This window comes from Morus notabilis, unplaced genomic scaffold (genome assembly GCF_000414095.1).
Source record: "Morus notabilis unplaced genomic scaffold, ASM41409v2 Scaffold332, whole genome shotgun sequence".
Taxonomy (NCBI): Eukaryota; Viridiplantae; Streptophyta; class Magnoliopsida; order Rosales; family Moraceae; genus Morus; species Morus notabilis.
In genome coordinates, this window is record NW_010361195.1 from 172,329 (window position 1) to 188,336 (window position 16,008).

The 16,008-nt window shown below is 39.6% G+C and overlaps 3 protein-coding genes across 4 annotated transcripts in view; 1 reads left to right on the forward strand and 2 right to left on the reverse strand.

Annotated features, from left to right (window-relative positions):
* Positions 1-3,263: 3,263 nt before the first annotated feature.
* Positions 3,264-3,734, forward strand: LOC112091696 (uncharacterized mitochondrial protein AtMg00860-like). The gene has a single exon (XM_024165945.1). It carries the CDS (start codon positions 3,264-3,266, stop codon positions 3,732-3,734), a length of 471 nt encoding a protein of 156 aa, XP_024021713.1.
* Positions 3,735-10,381: 6,647 nt separating this feature from the next.
* On the reverse strand, positions 10,382-12,531 carry LOC21400738 (dolichol-phosphate mannose synthase subunit 2). 2 transcript variants are annotated; one of them, XM_024165954.1, is made up of 3 exons: positions 12,394-12,531; positions 11,005-11,120; positions 10,382-10,870 (listed from the first exon to the last, which is right to left on the reverse strand). In XM_024165954.1, the coding sequence occupies exons 2-3, from the start codon at positions 11,092-11,094 to the stop codon at positions 10,718-10,720; spliced, it is 243 nt and encodes an 80-aa protein (XP_024021722.1). In that variant the 5' UTR covers positions 11,095-11,120; positions 12,394-12,531; the 3' UTR covers positions 10,382-10,717. The 2 variants fall into 2 exon arrangements, with proteins under 2 accessions (XP_024021722.1, XP_010096937.1); XM_010098635.2 differs by having other exon boundaries at positions 11,005-11,117; positions 12,394-12,530.
* Positions 12,532-14,100: 1,569 nt separating this feature from the next.
* Positions 14,101-16,008, reverse strand: part of LOC21400739 — a 2,634-nt gene continuing 726 nt past the window's right edge. The window contains exon 2 of the mRNA XM_010098636.2: positions 14,101-14,948. Within this exon, the coding sequence (XP_010096938.1) occupies positions 14,483-14,948 (466 nt within the window). The 3' untranslated portion in view covers positions 14,101-14,482. The remainder of the gene's footprint in view (positions 14,949-16,008) is intronic.

Below are 16,008 nucleotides of genomic sequence, written 5' to 3' on the forward strand. Positions count from 1 at the left end.
CCCAACCCCATGCCCACAACAAGAAACCCCACCTCCAAGACATTAAAAACATGTTCTCGACCCTATATGATGATCTAGATGTTGCTGTTCACAAATTTTGGTGGACTAGGGATGTCAATAAAAATAGGCACCTTGCCTTGCAAAGATGATATTTGCTTTGTCATCCAAAGTCTCGACGATGTTTGGGTTTCAGAAGGTTCAAAAATATAAATAATGCCTTTATAACCAAAGTGGCTTGGAAGATTACCGAAGGAGATGATTCCCTATGCGCTTGTATTGTTAAGGCTAAGTATTGTAGGGGCCAAGGATTTTTCTCTAGTGTTGCTAAGCCAATGGACTCTCCTGTCTAGAAAGGTTTTTATCGTACAGGAATCTTATTTTAGAGAACAATTAGTATGTGATTAGGGATGGTTCTTCAATGCCAGTTCTTAACGATCCTTTGAGACAGTAATTCTTTTCTATTCTTTGTTCTGATATTATGCAACTACATTTATGTGCTTATACCTCTGTAGCTTCCTTGTTCCTTCTTCAACTTAGATGTGGGACAAAGGTAAGCGTAATGACCTTTTTACTCCTAGAGTGGTGGAGTCCATCCTGTCTCTTGAGTGATTGCCTCTAGAAAATAAAGATATTCTGTGTTGGAAGCAGTGGAGGAAGGGGAGCTTCTCTATGAAAGGTGCTTATTGGGTTGTGAGTATGTTAAGGCCCCAATTAGATTCACATATGCCAGGAGGCCGAAGGCCCAGACGAAAGCCCAGGGACAGGAGGAGAATTTGGTACAGACTGCTGAAGGTATTCCCGAGGAAGAAATGGGTTGAAAAGAATCGTCTCGGGATTGCAAAGACTGTTAGAAGTTGTTAGGGAATTCTGTTATTCTCTGGGTGAGTGTGGAATAAAAGGAAGGAAGGGATGTAGGTATACGCAGACATTTAGTGAGTGAGAAGAGTTCACTTAGGTGGGAGAGCTAGCAGACCTCTCCAATAGTCTGCAAATTTTTCTTCATTGTATGTGTTTTCTTTCTTAAGTAAATAAAGAACAGAGCACCTCCTGCTTAGTACCAACTCAATTCTTGTTCCAATTATTCTGGGTTGTATCAAATTGGTATCAGAGCGATACGATCGGGGAAGAATGGCAGTGAAGAAGGTGGAGGAGTGGTTGGGCGTTATGGAGGAGCAGATCGGCTTTGTGTGGGGAGACATCTAGTGCGAGATAGAATCTGTTAAGGGAGATCTGCAAAAGCTGCCAGAGCTGGAGAAGGGAATGGCCGCACTCAACGTGAAACTGGAGATGTGGCTGAAATCGCAGATGGCGGCGGTGGGGAGACGTCAAGAGCCTTCGGAGGACCCTCTCCACCACAGCGCGACGTTTGTGGCAGGGGACATGGAGCGGAGCGGCGGACATCGGGAGCCTGATTGGAGATACGAAGGGAGAGGACGGAGACTGGAAATGCCGATCTTCGACGGAAACAACCCCGACGGTTGGGTTTTTCGAGCAGAGCGATATTTTAACATGAACCGTTTGTCTGAGGCGGAGAAGTTGGACGCTGCTGTCATCAATCTCGATGAGGATGCCCTAGCTTGGTTCCAGTGGGCGGATGGGAGACGAGCTATCCGAGATTGGGAGGATTTAAAGATGATGATCCAAGACCGGTTCCGACCGACACAAGAAGGTACGGCATATGAGCAATTCCTTACTCTACGACAAGAAGGGTCGGTGGATGAGTACCGCAGGCAGTTCGAACTCTTGGCAGCTTCATTGGTGGATATACCCGACCCCATCCAGGAGGGAAACTTCATTAACGGACTTAAGCCCGAGATTAGGGCTGAGGTTCGCATTGCCCAGCCCAAAGGATTGGGCGGGATTATGGATTTAGCCAAAATAGTGGAGGAGCATAATGATATGTTGCGTAAGCCCAGAGGCCCTTTTCCAGCCCAAGGCCGAGCTCCAGTTCCTGGCTTACACATTAACTTCAGAGCCCAGCCATCCACGTGGAACAGGACGCCACCGCCTCACGAGAGGCCAACATGTAATAGATTTGAACCTAATAACTCTGTGACCTTCCGATGTTTGTCTGAGACCGAGTACTAGGCCAAAAGAGCAAAAGGATTGTGTTTTAAATGTGATGAGAGGTTCAACCCTGACCATGTTTGCAAGAAGAAATAGTTGCAGGTGTTGCTTATGGAGGATGGGGGGGAAACTCAGGATGCAGTCGAGGAAGAGGAAGATACGGCAGCACCTGAGATGGGGGAGTTGGTCAAATTTCTCTGAACTCGGTGGTGGGATTAACCACCCCGAAGACCATGAAGATGAGAGGACGGGTGGGACCCCAAGAGGTGGTGGTCCTGGTGGATTGTGGGGCTACCCACAATTTTGTCTCCTCGATTTTGGTTCAGAAATTAGGGATTCCAGTGGTGGGAACAGAGGGGTATGGGGTGGTAATGGGCACCGATATTTCGGTTCAAGGGAAGCGGTGTGTGCAAATGAGTGGGGCTAACTTTGGTAGGGTTAGAAATCGTGGATGATTTCCTGCCCCTGGAATTGGGTAGCTCAGATGTCATTCTAGGAATGCAGTGGTTGGGTACGATTGGAGGAATGCATGTCAACTGGCAGACACTCACCATGAAGTGCCGGATGGGTGAGGTTCAGGTAACCCTGCAAGGAGAACCTAGACTGAGTGAGTCTTTCGTGTCCCTGAAGTCAATGATGAAAGTTCTGAGAAAGGAGAAGAAGGGTTATTATTGGAGTTTGGACAGGGGTCGGATGGCTTGGAGAGTGGTTGTGGGCAAGACGAGCAAGCTCCAGTCCCTATACACACACTGCTGCAACAATATTCCACAGTCTTCGAGATGCCTAAAGGGCTTCCTCTTCGGCGGAGTCGAGACCATGCCATTATCCTCCGAGAGGGTACATCCCCCATCAGCGTAAGGCCATATCGGTACCCCCAATCCCAGAAGGATGAAATAGAACGTTTGGTTAAGGAGATGCTGCAATCTGGATCATTCAAGACAGTTCCAGCCTGGTGTTACTCGTTAAAAAGAAAGACGGAAGCTGGAGGTTTTGCGTTGATTATCGCGCTCTTAATCAAGCAGCGGTGCCGAACAAGTTCCCAATACCAGTCATAAATGAACTCCTCGACGAGTTGCATGGAGCTTGTATTTTTTCGAAGCTAAACCTCAAGTCCGGTTATCACCAAATCAGGGCATTATGAGTTCCTGGTGATGCCTTTCGGGCTCACTAATGCGCCGGCAACTTTCCAATCGTTAATGAACGATGTCTTCAAAGCCTTCCTGCGGAAATTTGTCCTAGTCTTTTTCGATGACATCCTCATGTATAGCACAAGTCCAGAGGACCATGTGGGGCATTTGACTCAGATATTAGAGGTGTTGCGGCAACACCAATTATACGCCAACAAGAAGAAATGCAGTTTTGGCCAATCACAATTGGAGTACCTCGGCCATATCATTTCTGCAAAAGGGGTGGCAGGGGATATGAAGAAGGTGGTTGCCATGCTGACATGGCCAACTCCATCATCACTCCGGGAACTCAGGGGTTTCCTGGACCTTACCGGTTATTATCGAAAATTTGTCCAGGGTTATAGGAGCATTGCATGGCCTCTCATGGACCAGCTTAAAAAGGACAATTTTGGTTGGACGGTTGAGGCTGACCGAGCCTTTCAACAGCTTAAGCAAGCCATGTCATCCGTACCCGTGTTGGCTTTGCCAGACTTCTCATAGCCGTTTGTAGTCGAAACAGATGCTTCAGGCTATGGATTGGGGGCAATTTTGTCTCAAAACCAGCGGCCAATTACTTATTTCAGCCACGTCTTGTCTCCTCAGGGCCGGTTGAAGTCTGTCTACGAACAGGAGCTTATGCCTATCGTTCTCGCCATCCATAAGTGGAGGCCGTACTTGCTGGGGCGGCGGTTCATTGTCCGGACTGATCAGAGTAGCTTGAAGTATTTACTCGAGCAGCGGCTAGTTAGCTCGGAGCACCAACGATGGCTTTCCAAGCTTCTGGGGTATGACTTTGAGATCCAATACCGTTCGGGGACTGGGAATAAGGCAGTGGACACACTTTCGCGAATTACTCCAGTTCCCTCGTCTTCTTTCTCATTTCTCTCTGTTTTGAAACCCTTGAATTTAACAGAGATACAGCAGCAACTTAGCCAGGATGCACGCTTATGCCAAATCTAGCGGGCCATCCAGCAAGATCCTTCGGCTTATCCAGGGTTTTCTATAGGGCAGGGTCGGTTGTTATTCAAGGGCCGAATGGTGATTCCCAAAGCATCCCCTTTGTCCACACTCTACTTCGGGAGTACCATGACAGTCCCATTGGTGGTCACTCCGGAATGTTCAAGACATATAAGCGTTTGGCAGTGGAATGGTATTGGCTAGGCATGAAACGAGATGTACAGGCCTATGTGGCTCAGTGTCCCACTTGTCAACAAAATAAGAACCACTCCTTATCTCCGGGGGGACTATTGCAGCCCTTACCTCTTCCGGATAGGGTATGGGAAGATGTGTCGATGGATTTCATCGAAGGGTTGCCCAAATCGGAAGGGTATGACTCCATCTTTGTAGTCGTGGATCGGCTCAATAAGTATGACCATTTCATTTCTCTGCGCCACCCCTATACAGCCCACTCGATTGCTCAAACATTCATGAAAGATGTGGTTAGATTGCACGGCATTCCCCGCTCCATCGTCTCCGACCGTGACAAGGTATTCCTAAGCACCTTTTGGTCTGAACTTTTTCGTTTGCAGGGAACCTCTCTTACCCACAACACGGCGTATCACCTATAAACGGATGGGCAGACCGAGGTCGTGAACCGATGCATTGAAACTTACCTCCATTGCTTCGCCTTGGATAAGCCCCGCCAATGGACGAAGTGGCTGGCTTGGGCAGAATATTGGTATAACACGTCCTTTCATTCGGCGGCACAAGCCACACCTTTCCGTATCCTATATGGACGTGACCCACCTCCCCTGGTCTGCTATATGTGACGCCTCCTACCCTAGCAGCGGGTCGCCAACCTTAAACTACTACTATTAGGCCGAGTTATAGACTAATCTATTACTTGTTATTAGACTATCGCCTCTTTAATTTACGTTTTTGTACGAGTAAATTTTTTTTTCTTTAACCCTCAGGTTCTTAACATATTCCTAGCATGTTCTTTTGTTATACAACTACTTATCCTTGCTAATACTTTAAGAAATCGGATATGGTACAAGTCCCTGAAACTTATCTTAACTTATTCAGTATATTGTTCTTTACTAAGACAATGACCGTAACATATTTTCCTTAAAACTGAAACATATAAACTTGGTTCTATATTACATTACTCTGCAACGGAATTTAATTTCTAAACGAGCGTAGTAGAAACCACTCCCGTGTACCCATGACATTTCTGCCACCTTTGCCTCTGCCGGTCCATCAAGCAAAACCACTATATGGCTGGCTGCTTACCTTTGTTACCTGCACACGAGTAAACTGATGAGCTAACGCTCAGCAAGTATAAAAATGCACACATCATAAACTAGAAAAGAATTTCATTAAAAGTTATGATGCAAATATGCTCGTGTGAAACATGCTTTCTGTCGTTTTGTTCTTACTACTATGGGCCTGAGTCCCTGCTTATTGTCTTGTTACTGTGGGCCTGGGCCCCTGCTTACTATCTGGTCTAGTCGGAATCTCTACTCTTTGAGATTTTCCTCCCTTGGGAGGCTGACGACCCGTCAGTCTCTTTACATTACTGAACTTTGAGTTTTTTTCATTTCAAAGTGTTAAAAACTTTACTGAATGATATGCAACGTTTCTTTACGTGCACATGCTAACATAAAATGCATAATACTACTTGCATGCTTTAACTGTGTATAATGGTAGCCATATGTCGCCCTTCTGCAATCTAGGGCACTAAGCCCTCCAAACACGTATAATCACATATAATCACATAGACTTAGGAACATAAGTAAATTCATAGTTCTAAGTCTAACTACAGCTTACTCGAGTTCAGACAAACATATATGTCTATACTTACTTATAATTCGCTAGGATTCCCGCTTGCTAGAAGTTCTTTCTCATTGTCTCGGCTCTCGTGCCAAAACCTGTTTCATAGAAATAAGTATAAATTTCCTATTCTAAATCACAATTCTTCATACTTAGATTCTTAAAATCTAATTTCAAACTCATTTTTGAACCTTTTTTTCCTCTAGGTCGAATCCTAGTTTAAGAGGTAAATTACACATATTTATGTATCTCGGTTTCTGAACCTTAATCTGTTCATTTCCGAGCTTTAAAACTGTTATTCATTCTCTAGAATCAATTACTAACTCATTGCTTACTAACTAACTTTTAGGAAATTTTGGCAGAGTTTTGCCTTACTTTTCTCATTTCTCGAGTTTTCAATAACTCGTTCTACTTTCGATTTCGGTACCTAGAGTCAAGATTCACATTCCTGAACACAGATTCCAACATAAAATTGAACAAAACATATGTTCTTTCTTAATCTAGGGTCACAGATTTTCAATAGAAATCCACCAAAATTTCGTTCAATCGTTTTAATACTTACACTGTTAGACTCCTATTACGATGTTCTACAAAACCACGCTTTCAATTTTCACTTTAACGGAAGTTTTCCGAGATGAGTTACTATTCATTCAAATTAAGAAATCATAGAATTCTCATGAAAAATCCGAAATCTTACCTCCAGAAGTTGAGGTTTTTTCGCTAAAATGCCTCAGGTTACGTTTCTACCGGATTGAACGGAAGAAATCTCAATGAAAATGCTTGATTTTCCTTCCTCCGTCTCTCTCTAGCAACTATCTTTTTTTTCTTTCTTCGTAACTTTCTCACGTCCTTTTTTTTTTTCCTCTGCTATACTTCACGTGAAGTATGTAATAACCTTTGCTTTTGTTTTTCCACGTGAGATTGACATTGGTAACTTCAGCCGCGAGTCACCCTTCATGAAATAACTTAAACGTATATAATAGCAAGTGGCATTCTGCATGTGAGGCATACATCCACCTCACGGTAACTATCCTTTTCACCTTTTTTTTTTACACGTACTTAGATAATCTAATATATATATATATATATATATATATATACTATAGCTTAAAGATAATTTAATATATATATATATATATATATGTATATATATATTATAATTTTATTCAATCTACTTTTATTCTTTGCTATATCCAAGATACGTGCTAGCAAATGAGTGGGTTCTATACTCCTCAAATTTTTCTTGTCGAGACCTAACTTTCTGTTTTTCAAAACGAGTCTCTTTCTGGTACTAATAATTTCACAATCAGTACAGGTTCTATACTATTTTTATGGACTATCGAGTACCCTGAGTCAAACTTCTCATGTTCAACCCAATTCTCTTGGGTATCTCATTAGTCAATTTCTTTTTCTGAAATTTTCATTTTAATTGATTCAGAAATTGCCCAAAACGCGTACCCTTGCGGTACTCATTTTTTAGCAGTTTCTCACTTTAACTGGCTCGAAAAAATTCTGTTTCAGGAACTTTTGTTATTTTCCTTACTCTAATATTTCTACTCTTTTTCTAGTTGATTATTTGGTCACAAACCAAATATTTTTGTTTTTTATAACTAAAATGTACCCGCTAAAACTTTTAACTTTTAACTGATATTTTACTATTCATAATTGATATTTACGAAGTTTCTTTATAAACATATTCGTATTATAACTTTACATATTTCGGGAAATTCTACCCCGTACTTAAAGTTCCTACATAATATTTTATTGATTACATCAAAATTCTACTACTTACTATAGCTCGGGGACCACGATGGTTTCTTCCGTCAAGTAGCAGTTGGCTTCAAGGGATGGCATGCTTGACAAACTCAAACAACATTTGATCCGTGCTCAAGAGCGCATGAAGCAGGAGGCGGATAAACACCGGCGGAATGTGCAATTTGCTGTGGGTGATATGGTTTACCTTAAGCTCCGCCCCTATCGGTAGCGGACACTTGCCACTCGACGCAATGAGAAGTTGGCTCCCCGTTTCTATGGCCCATATGAAGTGTTGGCGCGGATGGGCATGGTGGCTTACAAGCTACACCTGCCTGAGGGTGCCCAAATTCACCCTGTGTTCCATGTTTCCCAGCTGCGCCGGGCAATTGGCGCCACACAGTCCTCCCATCAGCTTCCACCCCAACTGTCGGCTGACCACGAGCTCTTAGTGGAGCCCGAGCAGGTGTTGGGGGTTCATCCCAGAACGGACGGTCAGCCAGGTGTACTTGAGGTGCTGCTCCAATGGCGTGGGCTTCCCGCCTTTGAGGCTACTTGGGAGCCGTTCTCCATCATTCAGCAACAGTTTCCTGCCTTTCCCCTTGAGGACAAGGTGAAACTGTGGGCGGCGAGTAATGTTAGACCCCAATTAGATTCACATATGCTAGGAGGCCGAAGGCCCAGACGAAAGCCCAGGGACAGGAGGGGAATTTGGTACAGACTACTGAAGGTATTCCCGATGAAGAAATGGATTGAAAAGGATCGCCTCGGGATTGCGAAGACTGTTAGAAGTTGTTAGGGAATTTTGTTATTCTCTGGGTGAGCGTGGAATAAAAGGAAGGAAAGGATGTAGGTATAGGCAGGCATTTAGTGAGTGGAAAGAGTTCGCTTAGGTGGGAGAGCCAACAGACCTCTCTAATAGTCTGCAAATTTATCTTCATTGTATGCGTTTTCTTTCTTAAGTAAATAAAGAATAGAGCAACTCCTGCTAGTACCAACTCAATTCTTGTTCCAATTATTCCGGGTTGTATCAGAGTAGAGCTTGCTTCGATCCAAAATCTGATATTTGGACTCAGCTTTGGAAGGTAGATCTGCGTGACATATTAAAGTTGATGCTTTGGAGAGTTAGGGTGGATATTTTGCAGACAAAAGCTAGGCTTCAAAGTTTTAAGTCCTCAACAAGATCCCTCTTGTATTCTATGCTCTGGTGGCGCGGAGACAATCGTTCATTTATTTGTTAAGTGCCCTGTAGCCCGTGCCATTTGGTTTGGCTGGCGTTGGTGCGTGAAATGGGAAGCTAGGAGAGCGCATAATCCAATGGACTTCTTGGAGGCTTTGCTTACTGCTCCGAGTTGCATCTTGGCTTTCAAACCTTTTCTCTGTCTTTGTTTGGAGCATTGCTGGTATAGCTTACATGGTCTACAAGAAGGTGGATATTATTCCACTGCTTCTAAGTCGTTTAAACAAGCATTTTGCAAAACATAGTTCAGCTAGTAGATGTGGCGGTGAACCTGCTTCTATTACTCCTTCCATTTCTGATTTGTGGTCTCCTATTGATGATTATGTGAAGATTAATACTCTTCAGGTTCGCCTCTGATCATATAGATGGGTTTTGTACTTGCTCAGTCTTCGTCAGAGGCTGAAACTTTAGTAGTTCTTCGGGGGAGTTTAGTTGGCAATTACTAAAGGCTTGCAGAGAGTTTGCTTTAAAGGTGATTTTTAAAGAGCTCTATGATGCTCTTCAAGCTCATTCTACCAGTCCTGATTGGAAGATTTTGCCTTCATTCTTGAAGGCTAGATCTTTAGCTAGTGTTAGTGCTGTCACCTTTGAATGGGTTCCTCTGCAAGTGTAACGTAATAGCTCATCTTGTGTGTAATTGGGTTGCAGAAGTTGTTCCTTAAACCGGTTACTTTTGGAGAATTCTCATTAACAATATTCATTTCATTCACCTAAAAAATAAAAAAAGCCCCACCTCTGCCATGCGCCCCGAGACGATCATAATAATGCCTCATGAATCCGCCCTACAAGCGGGCGGGTACTCGTTCGGTAAAACATAATTACTTGTGATCTTAGGGACCCATAAAAAGAAACTGTTAGAAATTGAGAGAGTTGCGCATACGATCTTGCAGTACCATTTACTCCCTACGAGTTTAGATTGGCAAAATAATCTCGATCGTTTTCAAATTTGCAGGCATTTTCACTTGAAATTGGTTCGATGTTTTACTCAATTTTTCACACCCAAACAACAGTTGGCCATTGTATTTCTGAGGAATTTTTGTTGGTCTAAATTGTTTTCGTATATTATATTCCTCAAGTTTTCTATATATTCTATTTATTTGGGACTTTCAACTTTGCATATAAGTAATTTGGAGGTAACCAACATAAATCCAGAGTGATCAAAACCAACCATGTTATCATTTACCACGGACTCTTCAATAAAAGGAAACTTGGTGTACACGCATATTGCATGGGGAACGTTTAATGAGACGAAGAGTAAATTCACGAGTCAATTCGCCCCATGGAATTGTTGGCACTTTGGTTCCAGACTATAATGACCCATGATAAATAATCTGTAGGTTACTAGTGAGGAAAAAAGAAAAATAATAATGAAACACAAAAAACATCTTTACTTGCAATACCTCTATCAAATCATATTTGCCAACAAAATAAACAAGGCAGCAACTTTTCAGCAGTTTGCCCTCAGAATAACAGAAATCTAACACTGATAAAGACCCCTACGACTAAAATCACAACAGCATCCATGATCCAACCATCTTCTTTTCTTTCTTTTCTATGTTTATCATTTCCCCGTTTCGGAGATGTATGAAAAGAAAAAAAAAAAAGCATAAAAACCAAGCGTGAAAAATCATGCAGACATGAAAGTACCTCAATTAAATGTAAAAGACGTTCCCAAGGAAAGAATTAATACATCCTACACAAGACGGTAAAAATACTTGTATTATGCTTTCTTCTTTTTGGATTTGAGCATCACCAGTCCAACGAATACGCATAACAAGCAGAGAAGCACCACGCCGGCAAATACGGGTATTAATATGGCATATTCTTGGGGTAGGAAGTACTGTTGGATGAAGTGATCACTGTCTACAAATGGCTGAAACATCGTATGACAAGGGGAAAGAAACTAGCAGCAAGTTAGCAAAAGGAACAAGGACGCAACACTTATTACTGAGAAAACAATTAGAATGTTAGACATGTAATCTACATGGAAGAAAAGGATAAATTTACCAGGATGATGACCCAAAATGTGTAATAAGTGAATATAGAGAGACTGATAAGCGATAATAAGAACCCAACTGCCCTGTCTGCCAATTCCATTCTGATATTCCTGGCTTTACTGCCTGCTAATAGGAATTCGATGAAGATAAGCATCTTACATATCAAACACTCCGATTTGGAGTAATCATTTACATTTCAATTTTCAGAGGCTTGTGCCTCATATCCAATCCCACACGAGTCCACAAAAGAATATGAAAGTAAAACGCAGGATTCCACATATTGGGTTTTGCATAATTCCTAATTCAAGCAACCAAAACACTCTCAGCAAATAATTTGAGATGTAGTAACATCAAATGAGTAGAAAATCCTCGGCATGAGAACAGAGGTAAAGAGAGAAACAGATATAGGGTGAGTTACAATAGAATAGCGTTTCGGTAAAACTAACGATCCACCACTGAAGGATTCGACATAAAACCCACCTCACGGGAAACGGAAAGTGTAAACAATAGCTGCTAAAAAGCTACTAATGAGCCAGTAGGATTCACAAAGTATTCGAGCATCTAGTAGAAATATGCAATCTGCTTGCTAAAAAGAAATTTTCTCATATAAACAGCTCCACTTAACACAGAACAAAAGCCAACACAGTCATTTTACAAGTAACAAAAAACTGTGTCATTAAGTTTCTAAAAACTAGTAATTAGACATCCGCCTTCCAAAATCTTAAGCTTCTCTTCGTGGGCGTAAATTTCGTATTTGACGTAAGACAACCAGAACATTCAGAATGAGAAAACGTAGCTTCTAAAGGTAAAATTTAAATCAGGCGCTTTGAAAGGCAGGCACATATACAAAAATGAGATAAGTCTCATCCATTGGGTTCTACGTTAGATTGCGGAGCTTAATTATTGCCCTGATCTACAGAAAACACGAGAATCGACATTCTTCGTAGTAAATTACCGTAACAGCAGAAATTGAATGTAGCTATCAATAATTTCAACATTCTAAAATTAGAAAAGACGTTCTCTTTAGACCACTAATGAGCCATTGAAGAGTAGTCCAAGAATAATCACCTAGAAAAAAAATAAAAATAAAGTACTGAGCCAAAAGGAAATTCCCAAAACTCTCAAAACCGTGATTATACATAGACGCAAAAAAATAAATAAAATAAAACTAACAACAACAACAACAACAACAACGATTTCCTTCAAGAATTGGTTGAATCAAACGGAAGCGGTAAAGCCAAAGAGAGAAGTTGATTTTCCTAAAATTCGATCGAAAACTTATACTTTTCTAAGATATATAAACTTGGTTCAATTCCGCGAGCAGATTAAGAAATTCCGAAATTCTGAGAAATGCGAAAAGGAAAGAGTAAGATTACAATGAAGATCACGCGAAACTCACGTTTTATCGATCACGATCGAAGACAAGACCTACGAGACAGCTCAGTTGTCGTCTTGTTTGGGTTGAGACTTGAGAGGGAAGGATTCGGAGCGGAGAAAATAGCAAAATGGGTGCATACCGTTTGGTTACGCCTATATCAGGTTTTGCGAATTTGTAATATATTCCAATATTATTGTTTTTTTTTTTTTTTCCTTTTTTGCTGAATAATATTGTTTTGTTCAGATTTGATTGAGAATTATAGGGATAGATTATTTAAAGAAAATTATATACACAAAATCTTAAGTCCGGTATTTATACAGTCTGTTTACTTTTATCATATTTCTGTATAACATCTGTTAATTTTTATCATAATCCTGTCTATCGTTTTTACGTTATGTAACACTTAACTTCTAATCGCATAAATTATTCACATAAATGATTAACACTTTTAATTTAACTTTGTTCATTTGTCATTCACATAAATTATTTAAACTAAGGTCCCGTTCACTTCGCTGATTCGAGTTTAGAATTCGAATTGAGATGTAACTTTATGTGAGAGCTTTTTACTGTAGCAAAAAAGTTAAATGTGATTGTTTGTGAGAGCTTTTTACTGTAGAAAAACTCAAATATGTAACTTTATGTGAGAGCTTTTTACTGTAGCAAAAAAGTTAAATGTGATTGTTTGTGAGAGCTTTTTACTGTAGAAAAACTCAAATTCTAAACTCGAATCAGTGAAGTGAACGAGGCCTAAATGAACTAACGTCATACTCTTCTAATCGCGTCACACCCAAAAAAAAAAAAAAAAAAAAACATCCTTAAAACTAATAGAAGTAAATTTTTTAAGACTTATTCAATTTTTTGAGTTAAGGTGATTTGAGTTTAGATATTGATTTGAGTTAACATGTATTTGAGTATGGTTTGAGTTGAGACTCTAATTTGAGTTTGTATTTGAATGTGCACATTTTAAATTATGGTTTGAATTGAAAATCTATTTGAGTTTGTGTTTAGGAGGGTCAAAACTTGAATTTGTATTTGGATAATATTTTAATAAAAACTCAATGGTAATAGAAAATTTTAATAGGGTATATGGGTGAGGTTTTATTCGCCTTTTCGTTGTGAACGCATAAAAAAAATCATCTTGATCGGAATTAAAATGAAAAAATTATGACATTTTTAAGAATAGAAAAAATATTATTTATTAACTTAAGTTTAAGTTTAAGAACTTGAGTTGAAGTGTAAACTTGAACAACTTAAGTTAAAACTCAAATTCAAACTCAAATTTTATAAAATAAATATGAACTTGAATAAAATTGTAACTTGAGTTCAAACTTTTTTTGAGTTTGGGTGCAAACGGACAAAAACTCTCTCATAGTTTTTATTTTGTATTTTTTTTCTGGATTTTTTAGTCTCATAGTTGTAGGGAAACAAATGTTATTTTTAAAATTCGGAGACATATATCGTTAAGGCTCAAAGTTAGACATCCTATTGATAGTAGAGTTTAGTTTATTTATTTATTCATCTATTAATTTGTTTTTCTCTGGATAAACAATTAAAGGTCGCATCTAGTTTTTATTTATTTATTTATTTATAACTGCATCCAAAATGGGACTTGAAGACTCGTATCGATTATTGCAAGCAACTCATACACCCACTAAATACCAATAGTGTATTTCCAGAAACTATTAGTCATTAGATACCACACAGATCCTCTCAACATTTAGAAAACTCTTATCCAACAATTAGAGTGAACAAGATTACATAACTATCATTTTCAACATGTTTTCCCCCTTTTAGAAAAATAAATAAGAAGTAGAAAAACAAAATAAAAACATAAGTACACATTTAACCAGAAATACCTCCCTTTTTCCACCAAAATCAGAAACTTCTCCAGAAACAAGAAACCACATAGAGTAAGATAACAATCCGTGTGAAAACAAAGAACCAGCTAGTCGTCTTTAAGAGTCTGAGCACTCAGCTCCACTGTATTGCATCAAAGGAACATCCCAAAACCTCAAAATGGTTTGATCTCACCTCTCTTATTCCATAAAGATATAAAATCCCCACAAAAAAAAAAGCAACAAAACAACAACAACGACAACATCTTTCCCAGTCAGCTTTGTTGCATCCACTGCATTATATCTTTCCGAATAACTCCCTCAAACCTACTTTTGGTGTAATCTGATCCTAATGCTCCAACCCCATTGACACACAAGTGCCTATACTGTGTCAAAGAAGTACCAATAGGCTTTGGCATTCGCATCACAGAGATGCCGGAGAATGGTTTAGGCCAAACATTTTTGTAAGACGTAAATAGATGCCTATCAGATTCCTGTTCTCTTGATGTTTGGGGGTTCCCCGGACTTTTCAGTTGGGTGGAGCTCGATACCTGCTTTGTCATGCTCATGTTCGAGCTAGCACCATTAGAACATGGTGGAGGACCCCGGATCTGAGCCGATGGCTTCATTTGATCAAGCCATCGTAAAATCCAGTTTCCAAGATTTCGACCGACTTCTATATCCCTTTGCTGTACTTTGTAGTGAACCTTGAGTGCCACATCAAACACAACACGAGTTCGTCTATGAAAGATATAAGGGGGGGTAAGGGAAAAACCAAAGAAGGTGATTAATTCTGATCAAAGCAGTCGATAAACCAAAATCAAACATTAGTGAATAATAATGGTTACTATTCTATAAGAAGCAATCACAGCCAGTGGGAATATTAGTAGCAGAGTTTAGTGATTATTGTCTTCAAATGACACTGACAACAAAGGCTCCTGTAGGTTCTGTACTCTCAAATGCAAATTAAGCGACGGCATTAATAAGAAAGAGAAAGAGAATGATTAGCAATATTCTATCCAGATACTTAACCAGTGAAGCAATGGCCTATACTACTAATTTATTGTAAAAGAAGAATAAGATGATATTCTTTTACAACTAATTTAAAGTAGGAGTATAAAAAGACACTAAATCATAGAGAAAATAGCAGTTAAAAAGTATCAATTTCAGTGTAAAATATATGGCAACACCACAACAGGATCCCTTAAAAGTCGATAAATGATTGTTGCCTCCAACAAATGCTTAGGACAAAACCTAAATCAGCTTAAGACGCAGGAACTTTCTTTAGAATCTCTAAATAAATTCACAATAGTAACGCAAATTAGATAAATATTTAGTTCAAATAGAGCTATTTACTGTCTAATATCACATATACATGTTTTCCCAATAACGTAAACCAACAATTTGTATCTTAGATTCAGTCAAATTATCGTCTTATAGCGATTAGATTCCATGTACCTAGTTTGATCCGATCGCACAAAATAACTTTATAACCAACACACAGAAATGCCATTCAAGGATTCATCTACAGTTCCCAAAAAGCAGAAATCTACAAAAAGGGGTAAAAAAAAACACTAAACTTCCCCGATCAAACCATTCCATGTAATAATAAGTTTTTTTTTTTTTTTTTTTTTTTAAAATCCTCATTATTTTCTTACCTACGTTATATTTTTTTCCTTCCTTCCTATTTCCTTTCCCTATTGCCAAACACAGCAGAATTAAAGAGACCATAAAATGCAAACCATCCTGCAAGTAATTCAACATTGATTGGCTCGAACAAGAAAAAAAAAAAAAAATATAT